General features: G+C 34.9%; 2 protein-coding genes across 3 annotated transcripts in view; one reads left to right on the top strand and one right to left on the bottom strand.

Annotated features, from left to right (window-relative positions):
* LOC107695050 (polycomb protein SCMH1-like) overlaps positions 1–8,444 on the bottom strand; it is a 29,376-nt gene extending 20,932 nt beyond the window's left edge. Inside the window, exons 1-7 of the mRNA XM_016494833.1 lie at positions 8,391–8,444; positions 3,336–3,423; positions 3,134–3,205; positions 2,956–3,026; positions 2,091–2,325; positions 1,701–1,789; positions 1,046–1,289 (exon numbers count right to left, since the gene is read on the bottom strand). Of these exons, the coding sequence (XP_016350319.1) occupies positions 1,046–1,289; positions 1,701–1,789; positions 2,091–2,325; positions 2,956–3,026; positions 3,134–3,205; positions 3,336–3,357 (733 nt within the window). The 5' untranslated portion in view covers positions 3,358–3,423; positions 8,391–8,444. The remainder of the gene's footprint in view (positions 1–1,045; positions 1,290–1,700; positions 1,790–2,090; positions 2,326–2,955; positions 3,027–3,133; positions 3,206–3,335; positions 3,424–8,390) is intronic.
* Positions 8,445–8,711: 267 nt separating this feature from the next.
* The window catches only part of LOC107695077 (cyclin-dependent kinase-like 5), a 38,538-nt gene continuing 32,716 nt past the window's right edge, over positions 8,712–14,533 (top strand). For both annotated transcript variants that reach the window (XM_016494873.1, XM_016494872.1), the window contains exons 1-3: positions 8,712–8,819; positions 9,822–10,094; positions 10,232–10,266. In XM_016494873.1, coding sequence (XP_016350359.1) covers positions 10,031–10,094; positions 10,232–10,266 — 99 coding nt within the window. In that variant the 5' untranslated portion in view covers positions 8,712–8,819; positions 9,822–10,030. The remainder of the gene's footprint in view (positions 8,820–9,821; positions 10,095–10,231; positions 10,267–14,533) is intronic.

Below are 14,533 nucleotides of genomic sequence, written 5' to 3'. Positions count from 1 at the left end.
TACTAGATGCTCAATCAAACTTAGTATATTTTCAAAAACCACCAGCCATCTCACACAATTTCGCAATTCAGTGCATCAAGACGTATGTGAAACAAGTTTTTGGACAAGAAGTGGAAAAAAGAAAATTGTTCCTTGTGTAAATCATAATATAATCCCAGAATAATTTGTTCATTTGTACTCATAGATAAATAAAGGCTGTGGTATCTGACTAGGATAAATGGGAAACATCTCCTAACATTCAATATCCTTTCTGTCTGGTCATGTCCGCTCTGGTAAAAGCAGGAAGAGAGCAGTAAACAAGCCTTGAAAATATTCAGAGGAGGAAGAACTGATAGGACACACATAACTACCCCCATTCATCAAGAACTCAGTTTTCATTCACTTCACATCAATTATTATGCCAGAGCCACACAAACTGGGGTGAAACATTTGAACAGCACCAACAGACAGCTATAAACCATCACATCCCAGATTTACAGCACACCAGGCAATGTGTAGTCCTGCAAAGTGTGCATGTTAAGTAAATGTTGCTGCCAAGAAGAATTAGGCGTCTGCAGTGTGTCTGCTTGTTGCTCACATTTCAAAAGAAGATAAATACATTCATTTAAAATCATTTCAAATATCTTACAAATTTTCTCCTATATTTGACATAGTAATAAACTACAATATTTTTTTACTAAGTATGAAACTGATTAAAAAATATAAAAATGTAATGGAAGCTGTACAATAAAAAAAACTTGATCTCAAATTTCAAAATCATGGATACTATAAAATAAATATCAGACCTCAGATTTAATCAGCAAGAAACTTGAATGGTGGCAATTGGACCAGTAAAAGACAGTCACTGTTCACTTCGACTTGAAGACACTAAATATTTGAGCACAGACTTCTTTAAAGTTGATCTATGCTCATTATAGAGAAAATAAAAAGGTGGTTTCTCTTTCTCTCTCAATTGAACACAATCACATCACTCCACCCCCAAAAAACAGAACAGTTCCCAAACACAAAACTGTAGTGAGCCCTAGTGGTCACAGAATGTACTCACAGCAGTTGCCGGGAGGTTGCAGACTGTGGTTGGTCAGTTGACACCAGCCCACGGGGAAGATGTCCCTAGAGTCATACTGACACCAGTAATCGAACGCTCCTCTCCAGCCATCAAACATGATGAATATCTTGTCCCCTCTCACCTCTCCGATGGTAGCAGGACAGATGAGGTAGGGATTCTTTCGGTCCACTGCTTCCAGTTTCATACCAGGTTTAAAGTAGCTCTGAGTAGGATTGGGCGGCTCCTGAGGCATTCACACAAAACAGACCGTCCATGTACAAGAATAAATTAATAATAAATAAATAATGTTAAAAATTACATTTTTAAATATTTTATAACAGAAAATTTGTTATTACAGTCATTTGAAATTGTAATGATATTTCACAATATTACTGTTTTAGATTATATAAATGCAGTCTTGGTAAGCATAAGAGACTTTTTTTTTTATCTTAATTATTCCAAACTTTTGACTGGTAATGTATGCAAAAATCTAAACATTTGAATAAAAAAAATGTTTGTTGTAATATTTATTCCTGTCTGAATTTATGTTATGCATACATTATGCAACAAACCCACCACTTTCCATTTATTTCAAAGCTTTATTCATGGATCTATGAAGGGCTTGTTAACATGGTTTGCAAATTAAAGCAATTACCTTTTTAAAGGCTGAAGCTGGAGCCATCTCTGCCCCACTTAATGTTTTTAATAGGAACATGGGCCATGAAGAGGCATTCATTCTGAACCCTAATTATGGGAAATGGGTATTAAACAGAAAATGTATAATGAAAAAAAAAGAAAAATAAGTATATTGCTATTAATATGTACAGCCAAGGGCAAAATTTCTTTTTAAAATCATTATTATGCTGTATGAAAGGGAAACAAACAGATTCTAATCAATTTAGCTTTGTGGGATCTTTGCAAATCACTTTAAAATGACAAAATTTTGATGCCATAACCAACTAATTTAGACCTAAACTGGACTTTGTTTGAATCCTTCATTGCAGAATATTTTATTAATTTTGTTTAAAAAAAAAAACTACTTTACCCAGTGGTGGCTGCAACATGTCTCCACTTTTCTCACACGTGCCGATAGGTTGAATGTCAGAGGAGTCAACCAGTCGCCAGAAGTCATTGGCGCTGTCACTACCATCCAGTCTGAGCCGCAGACGCACACCCATTAACCCCATCACCGTGGCGATACACATTGAGCTGGAATTCCTGGGGTCACAAGCCTCCACTTTCAGTCCCACTTTAAAATTATTACTGGGAGGGACTCTGGACTGGAGAGAGGAAAAAAACAAAACAAAAAGGGAATGAATAAAAACATGAAATGTCAATCAAATAGTGTGATAATTACATTACAAGACAAAACAACATTTCATTTACACATATGTTTTGGGGTCGATGCCATGTGATCCTTCAGAAATCATTCTAATATGTTGATTTGGTGCTCAAGAAAAATTGGTTATTATATTATCAATGTTGAAAATGTTTTTATATTAATATTTTGTGGAAGCCGTGATTTTTTTTTTCAAGATTCTTTGATGAATATAAAGTTCAAGAGAGCGGCATTTATTTGAAATAGACATTGGTACTGTGACTTTTGATTAATGTAATGCATCCTTGCTGAATAAAGTAGTAGCCTAGTAATTGCTTGAAAAAACTGACCATACACTTTTGAAAAGTAGTTTAAATATATAACTTTAAAACATTATTATTATAAACTAATAAATGTATAAATAAAAACAACAGTTGCATTAAATTCATTCTATTTTATCCGTACTTATTAATCTTGTAAGGAGTTAAAGAATAACAAATATATCAGTTTATAACAAATTAAAGTAACCAACCCAGTATGACCCTTTCTTTTGGCAGAAATGCAGCACCATTAAAGACAGAAGAGCTCCTACCTGTCTGAAACAGCTGGGGGAAGCAGGACAGGATGAAGTCTCTCTCAAGTATGTTTCCCAGCTGAACGGCTCTGAGGAATGAGCAGGGGAGTGAAATGTCTGAGATAAAGTATGAGATAAAGTAAACAGTACATGTATTTCTTTACAGGTTAATAAAGAAAGAAAAGGGAGGCAGTACCGGTGAGCTTTTGTGAAGGGCGTGAATCCTCATTGTTCCTCCCTGATTTCTCTTTATTACTGTATTGTTTGTCTCCAAATAAATACAAAGTTAATTCAAAAATTCTGAGAATGATAACAAATAAGTTCCTTAATTATGAAAAAGGATTAACAAAAAAGATGAAGGTTTTAATGTCAAAATGGGATGAAGTAGCAGTTTTTACCTTTCTGGTGGGTTTTTCCCATGGTGACCTGAAGCACCACATGAAGTGGACAGAAACTGGACAGCCAGCACAGCTCTTAAACAGCCAACTGAAAGAAAGAAAGAAAGAAAGAAAGAAAGAAAGAATTAATGAGTGATCACTGCTTGACGGGAAGTGCTGCCTGTTTCTGCACAGTGCTCGGGTATCACAGCAGTGCTAGGAAAGTCCAGCGCTCTTAAAAGGAGCTGACTCACCATGCTGTCATTGTACAAAGAGAGAGCGAGCGAGGTAAAGCGAAAGAAAGAAAAGAGAAAGAAAGAAAGAAAGAAAGAAAGAAAGAAAGAAAGAAAGAAAGAAAGAAAAATTTATTAACAGATACATCAATACCATCCAATATTTTCAAAAATCCAACACAATATTTTTCATTAAACCTACACTATACTGTTGAGGTCAGCCAGATTTTTTTTATTTTTTTTAAATAAATTAATACTTTTATTCAGTAAGGATGCATTAAACTGATCAAAAATTGCAAACGAATGCAGCCTTGATGAGCATAAGTCACCTCTTTCAAAAATATTAAAACAACAAACAAACAACAAACCTCACCATTTTGAACAGTAGTATAAGTACAAATATAGATTCAAAATATTCACGCACACACACACACACACACACACTAATACCAAACTATTCATAGAGTCCAAACATTTCATAATTCTTTTAAAAACATACAAAAATAATATATATAAACCTATATTCAAATCCGTTTTAGTAAGATCCTGTTATTTGTAAATAACAGCCTCTGTGTCTCTTTTATCACAATCGAGATCAGCTTTGGACCATGAGTTCATGAACCCATGCTGGAAACCATATTACAGCATTACGGAAGTCAGGGATTATACTTTATACTCCCGAATGGCATCTGAGTGCAATTTATTCCACCAACATTGTACCGTCCAAGAAAAAAAAAAAGGATTATCACTAAATCACAAATACCTTTAGAGAATCAAAGCGCTCAACTAAGAAAAGGTTTTCTTCTATTTGACATCATAATAAGTTACTGCGGCTTCTGAGGGACCCTGGACTCGCTGATCAAAGCCTCGGCTCTTTCAGCAAGTGATAAGTCACATCTCCGTTTGGGGGAAATTGGCTGCAGCTGACGTCCTGTGCAAGCTGACAGTAGGATGAGGGTCTTCCTTTTTATTCCTCTGTTAGTCCACGTAATGTTTCTTAATGGGATATTCAACAAAGCTAAATTGAAAACAAATACAGACTGAAAAATGGGGTCTTGGCTACAGAGCACCATTTCAGTCCCATCAATATGTGAATTAAACTTTTAAAATACTCTTTTAAAAATGTTAAAATACTCTTTTTTTTACATTCAAGTGAAATGTTGCAAAAGTGAAAGGCTGTAGTACAAATCTAGTACTACAGCATTCAATATTTAATGTTTGTGAACTGAGAAGATGCATATCTAATTTTTTTATCATTTGTATAATTAAGTGTGTTGAAGTTTAAGGCTGTCTTTTATACACAAATGTGAACTTAATAAATATCAAGTGGTTATTAAGGTAAAACTACACACTGAAAATAATGGTGGTGAAACAATTTTCACTTAGAACTTGCTAGTAAGTTTCGCAAATAATTACAAAGAAACGGCAAGTAACACACTGAATTAAATGTGAAATTTTGAAAAAGAAAGCCTGACAGTATTTTCTTGTAAAATATAATCCAATATTATTAATAACTTTGAAAAGTATTTTTTTTCCCAGTGCATTTAGATATGTTAGATATGTTAATATATTGCCATAAAACATTTAAAAATAAAAAATCACTAGAAATATAAAGGCAATTTTGGAATATTGGGACTATACAAGGTACTTTCAAGAGATGTGCAATTAAAAAAAACATGCATTTCTACTTTATTTCTTACTTGCTTATCCTGCCAAAGTTTTCAGCAAAAACTCCAGATGATGCTAAAACCAAAAATTCTCCCAAAAAAAAAAATTAGTTTTTGCTGGGAAAAAGAGATAGAATCCTTTCAATGTCACACCAGTGTTTCTGCTCTGAAACTACTAGCCACTTGTGTCCAGATAGCAGACAACCTCTCGCTCTCCCCCTCTTCTCCTCCTCATTCTTCTGTCTTAAGCTGTGAATCCCATTCAGAGAGTCGTCATAAAGATTCCAAACTGCCGTAAAAAGGTCATTAGCCAATGGGCATTTGTGGGAGTCTGCAGTAGTACACGAAAAGGATTCCAACACCTCCCATTAACAGATGATGGCTACGTTTTGTGGTCTCTCTCTGACTGTCTGTCTTTTCAAGGTCCTTGCACCACACCCCTGAGACAGGAAACTTTCTCTTTTGACAAAGCTGCTTTAAATTAGAAAGGGGGTGAAAATAGATATTTTGAATTCACAAATAAAGAGAATGTGAAGAGTTGCAGATGTAATCGATCTCAAGCATTGATGTGATGTTTTCATTGGATAGTGCTGGTAAAGTTCTGGTTTCATTGAATAGTGCTGGTAAATAAAAAAAAATGCATTAAAATAATGAATGCAAAACCTTTTTAATAACAGATTATTATGTAAAAATATTGTTATACAGAATAATGCATATATTGTTCTGTATTGTTACAGGATTAATATAAATGTTTTATTTATTCATTTTCATGCAGTTTTCATGTGTAAAAATGTGTTCCTCCACATTATTATAGTTAACTATAAAACTAAAACCATAAAAAAACATTTTCCTCTAACTAGAAATAAAATGAGCGTTAACTGAGATTAAAAAAAATCATACAAATTATTTTATTTCAGCTAGTTGCCAAGGCAACATTTCTCATCTTAATTTAGTTTAACTTGATCTAAAATAACTAAAATGTAACAATAAATAAAAAAATAAAAAATTATAGACATATATAGGCTAAAAAAAAATAAAAATTACAAAAAATCAACAAAATTACTAGAACTTCAACTAAAATTAAAATGGAAAACATAAAAATAAAAACTGATTCAAAATATTAATAAAAACTATATTATCTTAATTATAATAAAATGACACACAGATTTGAATGATGCATTGAAAATTACATTTAATTGAATGAAATATTCTATTATATTAAGCATGTTGAAAAGAAAAAAGAAAAATTATTTTGATAACTTTTTCTGAGACAAAATTATGTGTCACATAAACGGTGAATTGCCCTTCTGTCATTGGTGGGACAGATGCTACTATCATAAAGGCAGTGTTGAATAACTACAATTATTTTCATTCCTTTATTAAGCAAATTTATGCATGTAATACATAACACATATATCTGTGTTAAAGTATATATGTACTTTCAGATGCACTGTAAATAGTTTCCCGCATGCACTCAACACAAGTGCGCCAATTAAAGAGGCAGGAAGTTCTTCAGTTCTGGGAATAACAGCGCACGCACACAGAACATCATCTTATATGTAACGTGCATTCATCTTCCGCATCAGTGTGACCACTGTGCTATTTAACAATCGCATTAGATGCAGAATACACTGCAGCACAATTGATTCTCTAAAATAAATATTTTAAAAAATGCACCACTTATGTTTGCTCACCGTGTAAGGTCGGACAGTGCTGCTGTGCTGCTTTACTTTCTATTGGGTCGAGGCCGCCATGTTTCGCACATCCGCGCATGTCCAGCTGCATCTGTGCCTTCAAATTGATATCAATGGAACATTGAAGAACTACAGATCATTTTGTATGGATGAAGGTGAATTTCAAACTCCCAATATTACCTTACAAATGCACGTTTACACGCAGAAGCGATCTGAACTGAATTCGAACGACATTATAAAAATCGAGTAGAATGAAATTCAAGTGGACGTGTGCTGTCTTGCTTAGGCCTACAGATTGTTATTGAGTTGGGGAAAAAAGCTAGAAAATCTACACGAGGAATATGAAGGTGTTTAATGTACTTTGCAGTTGCAATTAAACATGACCTAACAATAAAAATGTCATTTATTAAGCCTTCATCATAATAATTAAACGAGCATCAATTGTCCATTATCTGGTTTCATATTGCGGCGAAGACGCATAGTTTATCATTACGTATAATTTTTTAATTATTCAAATGATCTATATATTGATTAAAAAAAAGTTTTGATAAAAAAAAAGGGTTTGCTACTGTGTGAAATTGTGTCTCATTAAATATGAGTGACTGCTGTAAATAAAACGTATGAACAAAAACCATGGTATTTCTGTTATCTTGTCGGGATATTATTTATTAATTTATTTGTAAGTTTCATGTATCGCCTCTGATACGTTTTAAATCAGAATAATCGCTAGATGGCACCATGCACTTTTCCCGAAAAATCACTCCATGCAGTAAACCTGCCTGTCTCGAGATTTCCAATACTGGAAATTATAAAAAAAAATAAAAAATTCTTCTTAATGATTTTTACCAGGGAACAAAGTCGGCATTTTTGCATGTAAAATAGGTTGATTAGGCTATGATATTCTGGCAAGCTGCTCTATAACAACAACAGCAACAACGATAATAATAATAAATAAACTTAATAATAAAACATTAATAATAAACAAATTAATTAATATCTCAAAGCTACAAAACTAAAGATCAGTCGCAATAAGTAGGCTAGAGATTACATAGAGCGTCAAAAAGGAAAAACCTAAAGGCACAAGATAGATAGACCTAAAGGCACAAGATAGATGGATAGATGATAGATAGATAGATAGATAGATAGATAGATAGATAGATAGATAGATAGATAGACAGATAGATAGATAGATAGATAGATAGATAGATAGACGTTTTAAAGCATAGGCTATAACAACAATTCATAATATTCAGTCATAATTTATAAAGGCTTCTTTATTTATAAAGGCTTATTCTTTCTCTTCTCAGCAGAGCTGTCTGCTGAATTGATCTTTCAGCTCAACCCACTCACACACACACACACACACACACACAGAGCGAGAGACACCAGGCACGGCCTCGCCAAACGAGCACATCAATTTGAATACATGCATGTATGAAATGTAACACATCCGAGCAGGAATGCATATTTGCTCAACCGAACCCAGCCAAAGACGACCCTTCGCTTCAGGACCATTCTGAGCATTCCTCCATCGTGATTGGCCACAGAGGGGTTCGGTTCGGACGCTATTGGTGTGAGCAGTCCGCCACTCAGCTTGGTGCCGCTTCGCCTGAACGCCAAATTATAGACCCTACTACAGCGAAGGCCTGGCTCATGAATATTAATTAGATTACGTAACTGGACGCACTTTCAAGGTTTCCAGGCAACGTCAGAGTGACTTGCTTAATATTCATGAAGCGAGCCTTCGCCATACTGCGATCCGTAATTTCGCGTTGTTAGGTTGTCAATGGCTCAGAATGAAGGTGGATACTGTTGCAGCTGTGATGATGGGTTACCACTGCAGGTGAAAATGAAAACATCGTTACTCGGCGACGCGAGAGGACAGTTTGCGCATCGTTGCCTTGGACTTAAGTGAGTATTCTAGTCGGAGCTCTTTCCATAAATGTACAATATTGTCAATGCGCTTGGTTTTTACGCTGGATGTTAGATGTTTGTGGCTGTTACATCGTTGGTGCTTCGCACAAACAAGAGCACCTCCTGCCCACACACTCCAAGTCACCTGTTATCAATTATGTCATGCGTTTAAGACTGTATTGGTTATGTAAATTTTTTTGTAAAAAAAAATCTTTTTTTTAACCGCACCATATTTTTTTACTGTTCGTTTAAGAGTGGGTGTGAGTGGTGTGGGCTGTCAGTCATTTCTTGATACTGTCAGGTGGATAAGATGCTTAAAATAATGATAGAACTTTCATCCACCTACGAATATTTCCAGCGCGCGCACACACTTACGCACGCGTATACCGCACAACACATCAGATGCAGACATGCGCCGCTTTTGTGCACAATGCACAAACATACTAGGAGCTGTCGGTGTCACGACATGACCTGCGAAACGCATATGAAAATGCATTTAAGTGTAAAAGCAACGGGTACTGCCCACATATCAAGCGCAGCTGATACCTGTCGCACATCTGAGGTGATTGAGTTTATGTCCATCTGTTGTTTTTTTTAGCACATTACATCACTGACTTCTGGTTTGGGAGAGGATTCTCAGACTGTCAGTTCACCCACCTGTAATTCTCATTCAGAGCTATGTTGTTTTGCTATTCCAAAAACTGTTATAAAATTCACAATGATCCATCCTGAAGAACTGTGGCCCTTGTTTATTATCACCTCAGAGAAACCGAATCATGACAATTTTACACACATCCTGTCTGAGTGAAATGAGACAGAATATGAGCCATAATCAATGTCATTTCATGCATATGCATGTGAAATATACATTAGATGTAAACATTGGATATGCCACTGATCTGATGCATATGCATGTGATATATATAAAATAAAGATGCAGTATGCATGAATAACTATTTGACACCTTCCCTGCAAAACCTCTGTACTCTTTCTCTTCAGGTGAGCAAGCCTATGTGTGTGTGTCTGTGCATAGTGTATTAGTTTGCAGGAATGTGTGTCAGTGTGTGTGGATTATGAGAAGAGCATTGTGACCAACCGGGAGCAGATTTTTGCTGCAATGACCCGTTCGGGCCCCGATTTCTGTCCCATTCTCTGGCTTTCTGCTCCTCTCAGCCCGGATATGCACCACCTCGGCATCTTTTGACTTCATGAAGATTCCTGACATCGGTAATGTGATGAATAAATTTGAGGTCCTTGGGATTGTAGGAGAGGGTGAGTGCATCTTTTGTTAAAATCCTTCGATAAAGAGAAAAATGCATCAGTATCATTGCTTATAAAACAGTTGCTTGTGTATATAAGCCATAAATGGTATAAATCGAGCTTATGATGCTTTTTCTTTCTTTCTAAAGGAGCCTATGGGGTGGTGCTGAAATGCAGACATAAGGTAAGACATGTTTATGCAGAAACCTGTTGGTCAGCATGCTAAGTAGAACTGCAGAAAATATGTTGTACGGTGTATTTGATCCATGCGAATTAGATATATTCTGTAAACTAGGTAATTTTTGATGCTGTTTTTAAAGTATAATATCCAGTTTATAACCATCTGGGCGAAGGACACTTATAGACCTATACTGCTTATGCAAAAAAAAACACACTCCTTTCTGTTAATGTAATTTGTAGAGGGCAGGATAGTTTCTCATTTTACCCGTAAGGAAAAACTGCCTAACAGAGTTAACCTTTATGGGCCTTGTGACTGTAACTTTCCCAGAAGAGTTGCACAACATATCTAAACTCCTTAAACGGTACATTTGTTGAGATATTTCTTTAGAAATATATTTTCAATTGTAATATGGCATTGTTCCCTAGCAACTGGTTCTTTTAAAATTGTGGGCTTCTCCAAATGCATTGCTTGTGGCCTAGTTGGCAGATTTGCTTCATTGTTTGGGAGGCATTTTCAGACAGTTGAACATCGCTAGACTAACTCACAATAAGGTAAATATAGGCATATTTTCAACCAGTAGGAAATGCTTTTATTAAAATTGCTGCTGTGCTGTTGGGAGGTGCAGGGCGTTTTTGTATCATCCATTATGCAGTGATTTTGGCGCATTTTAAGTGTTAGGTGCTCAATCCATCCATAGCATTGAGCCTATGACACTGCTATTGAGGTGTTTGTTCAGTATACAGTAGTTTGCATCTGAACGGAACCAATGACACAGAGTTTGAAGACATATACCAGATTTAGTATCAGAGTATTTTTCAGTTTTGAATAAATGCTAAGCACAGATTTGCACATGATAACCCGCCTTTTACCACATTTATATAAATCAGAATTCAAAACCTCTAGATAAATTTTTTTTATTATCAAAACTACCTGTCTGTTAAGGTTATTTTCATAGTCCCTTTCTGTGTGTCCTCGATGCTGTTGGAATTTGAGTCATGGTTGCATGCCCAGGATGTGTCTTCACGCCTGGGCAGACAGCATCAGTGTGGCTGGATGCCTGGCTAGATGATGAATGACAGTACAGTGCAACAGAATGGTTAGGGCTCATTACACTTTAGATTTCACTGACCTCGACGCACACACCCCAGAGTTAACTTAACACTGATACCATGCAAAATATGCATGCTTTTTTCTGTAGGCATTATATTCATGTAGTTACATATGTCTTTTTGAAAGCACTTTAAAGGTCAAAATGAAAGTCAGAAGTTTGTTTGTTTAAATGTTGGCATGTGGAACTGTCACTAAATCAGAGGCTAGTTGCATATCTCCAGTATATTTATTGATTTTGATGTAAGTTATGTTAAATAATCATGGATTGGAATGGTGGAGAATTGATGATGGAAAGGAAATAATCCAATCATATTTCTATGCATAATTACATTGTCCCACAAGTTCCCATGCATCATTGTTATGATAATGAGGCAGATAAATTCAGCAGCAAGTATACTCCTCAGCCTGTGCCAGAACAGAAAACCGGGCTTTTGCTTTTAGTAATTGGTCAGTCAGCGCTTTCCCTCCTCCATTAAATGCATTCAAAATTGCAGCTGAAATCAAATCATAGAATGACCGTTTCTTTTTTGTTGTATTCGGTCTTGTTTTTCTTTCACCTATCATTATTCTACAACGCAAATATGCCTGGAATCTATTTACAGATATTCAGAATGGCACCGCTCATGAGATAACTGTGCTAAACTTGGATTTCTTTACATACTTGATTAAGAACAGTATATTTGAGTCTATGAAAATAAGACTGTTCACCCTCATTAGGAGGCTAGATTAAATTTGTCTTGCCTTTTGGATATTTTTGTTATAGAATAGAATACAACATAATAGAATAGAATAGAGTTAGTTCTGGTCATTTAATTTGATTGAAACACTATTTCAGTCTTTGAACTTCAAAAATTCACATTTAATGGAATGTGTTGCTGGCCATTTCTTTTTAATTATTTGTAAATTTACTAGCAATTTCTGAGTGAAAATAGTTTCAAAGTAATTTTTTAAGTGCTGCCTTGGTGAGCATAAGACATTCTTTTCATAAACATTCAAAAAAAATCTTATTAACCCCAAACTTTTAAGTGGTTGTGTATACACAAAATAACTTGCCATGTTGTGTCTAAAATGTAAATGACTGAATATTATTTTCTCATTTATAGAACTGTTGCATAAAGGCAATCGATGCCAAATTCGCAATTTTGTGCTGTTGTACTGAGCCATGCAGATATTCAGCTCTTTTGCATACTTGATATTGCTTGAATAGAATAGAACAGAATAGTTTTTTTTCTTGCACTCTTTTACATAAAAATAATATTGAAACAAGCACCATTAATGTAAATATTGATTTACATAAAAGCACATCCCATTCACATATTTGTCAAACCTATATATGGATACAGTGTGCATCCCATATTCCCTCATTCTCATATAAACAATCCATTTGTGCATTCATACAAACAACGCATTGTCATACATCCACTTAGACCCTTAAATAGAGATTGCACGTATTGTTCAATATTTTAATAGGCATAGATGAAAACTTGAAGCTGGTAAGTCTGCTCTGGGAAAACCTGAATCTTGTATTAGGAGGTGCATCTTTTGAGCCTGCATGTTAATAGAGGAACAGGATAGATGGGTAGTTATTAACTCCAGTAATTGTCGTAGTGGTTTTTACAAGGCAAAATATTATTAGATTAGCATAACATGGTTATATGCAATGATGTAAAACATGTACAGATGAATATAAAATCAAATAAATAATCATCTTAGCTTTAATATTTGATTTATTCATATTCAGATTTTGTGTTTGTACTCATTAATATGTGTGAAGCAAAACATATTCATTGTATTTAATGTTTAGTTACGATATGTACTTCCCTAGAAGTGCATTTTGAGATGCAAACCTTTAAAAAGCTCAGCGCTTTACTCCTCACAGAAAACGCTCTTGTTTCTGACTATTGGCATTGGCTTCTCTATTGTTTCTCTCAAGTCTACCCAAGTGATGTTATCCCAGCGAGTAGGGGCTATGAAAGGCCCTTTGTGCATGACCAAACACAACAAGAACTGCTGTTTGTTCTTGTCTTTGGTTGAGATATTCTTGTGTACTTATCATTTAGTAGTTTTCGCATTTTAACAAACAAAAAGCAGTTAATATACTTGTGTTTTTGTCAGTCAAATAGTCTGAATGTCCTTCGGTCTAGTGCAATGGTCACTTAAATTCTATTAGTGTCTCCGCACTTTTGTTTCAAGCTTACTTCATTAAAATGAGTGAAAAGACATCAAATGCATGAAGCTAGGCAGCAATTTATTTATTTATCAGCAATGTGCAATCACACCCACACTGATTAGCATTTGAGCATCTCATGTTTTAAGATCTATTAAATGACTGTTTGATTTTGCAGTTGATGTGAAGCTCAATAAGGGTGTTTTATATGCTCTCTTCAGACGTGTGTAGACGTGCGAGGCCTGTGCGGTCCTGTGAGTGAGGGGGATCATCTGAATTTAAAAGCTTGTTCCCTTGGAGAAGAATATTTAGTTTTATAGCGTATCAGTCGAATTGAGGGCAGAGGAGGAAGAGGGGACGTGAGTGTGCATTAGCATTAAATGGGTCACCTTGAGTGGGAACGCTGGTTGTGGAGGGCTGTGTTGAGATGACTGTGCAAGGCACTGTGGATGAGATTGTGTGTGACAGAAATGCCAAAACAGAGAGATATTGTTTCGTTAGGAAAGATAACATTTTGCATGTGAAGCTGGATAAAGAGTTATTATATTATAAACATGCTGCTTTGATTTGTGATTTTATTTTTTTATTTTAAATTTTTTTATTGTTCATGGCTTGGATGACCGAATATGATAATTGAAGTTGTAGTTCTTGCAAGGCAGAATCTGTACTGATATACTTCAAACATCAATTATCTTAAAATTAGTGCTGTCAAGCGATTGCGATAATAAAAAAAAATGTGTTTACGTAATATATGTGTGTGCTGTGTATATTTATTATGTATATATAAATTGACACACGTATGTATATATTTCAAAAAAATATGTTATGTTTATAAATTAAATATATTTATATATAATATAAATTATATGAATATAAATATATACATGTAAATATTTTCAAAATATATACGGTATGTCTGTGTATTTATATATACAAAATAAATATACACAGTACACACACATATATTATGTAAACAAAAACTTTTATTTTGGA

The sequence above is a fragment of the Sinocyclocheilus anshuiensis genome, unplaced genomic scaffold (assembly GCF_001515605.1).
Source record: "Sinocyclocheilus anshuiensis isolate Anshui unplaced genomic scaffold, SAMN03320099.WGS_v1.1 scaffold26, whole genome shotgun sequence".
Classification (NCBI taxonomy): Eukaryota; Metazoa; Chordata; class Actinopteri; order Cypriniformes; family Cyprinidae; genus Sinocyclocheilus; species Sinocyclocheilus anshuiensis.
The sequence above is the reverse complement of the archived record's forward strand: the minus strand, read 5'-3'. Positions and strand labels throughout refer to the sequence as shown.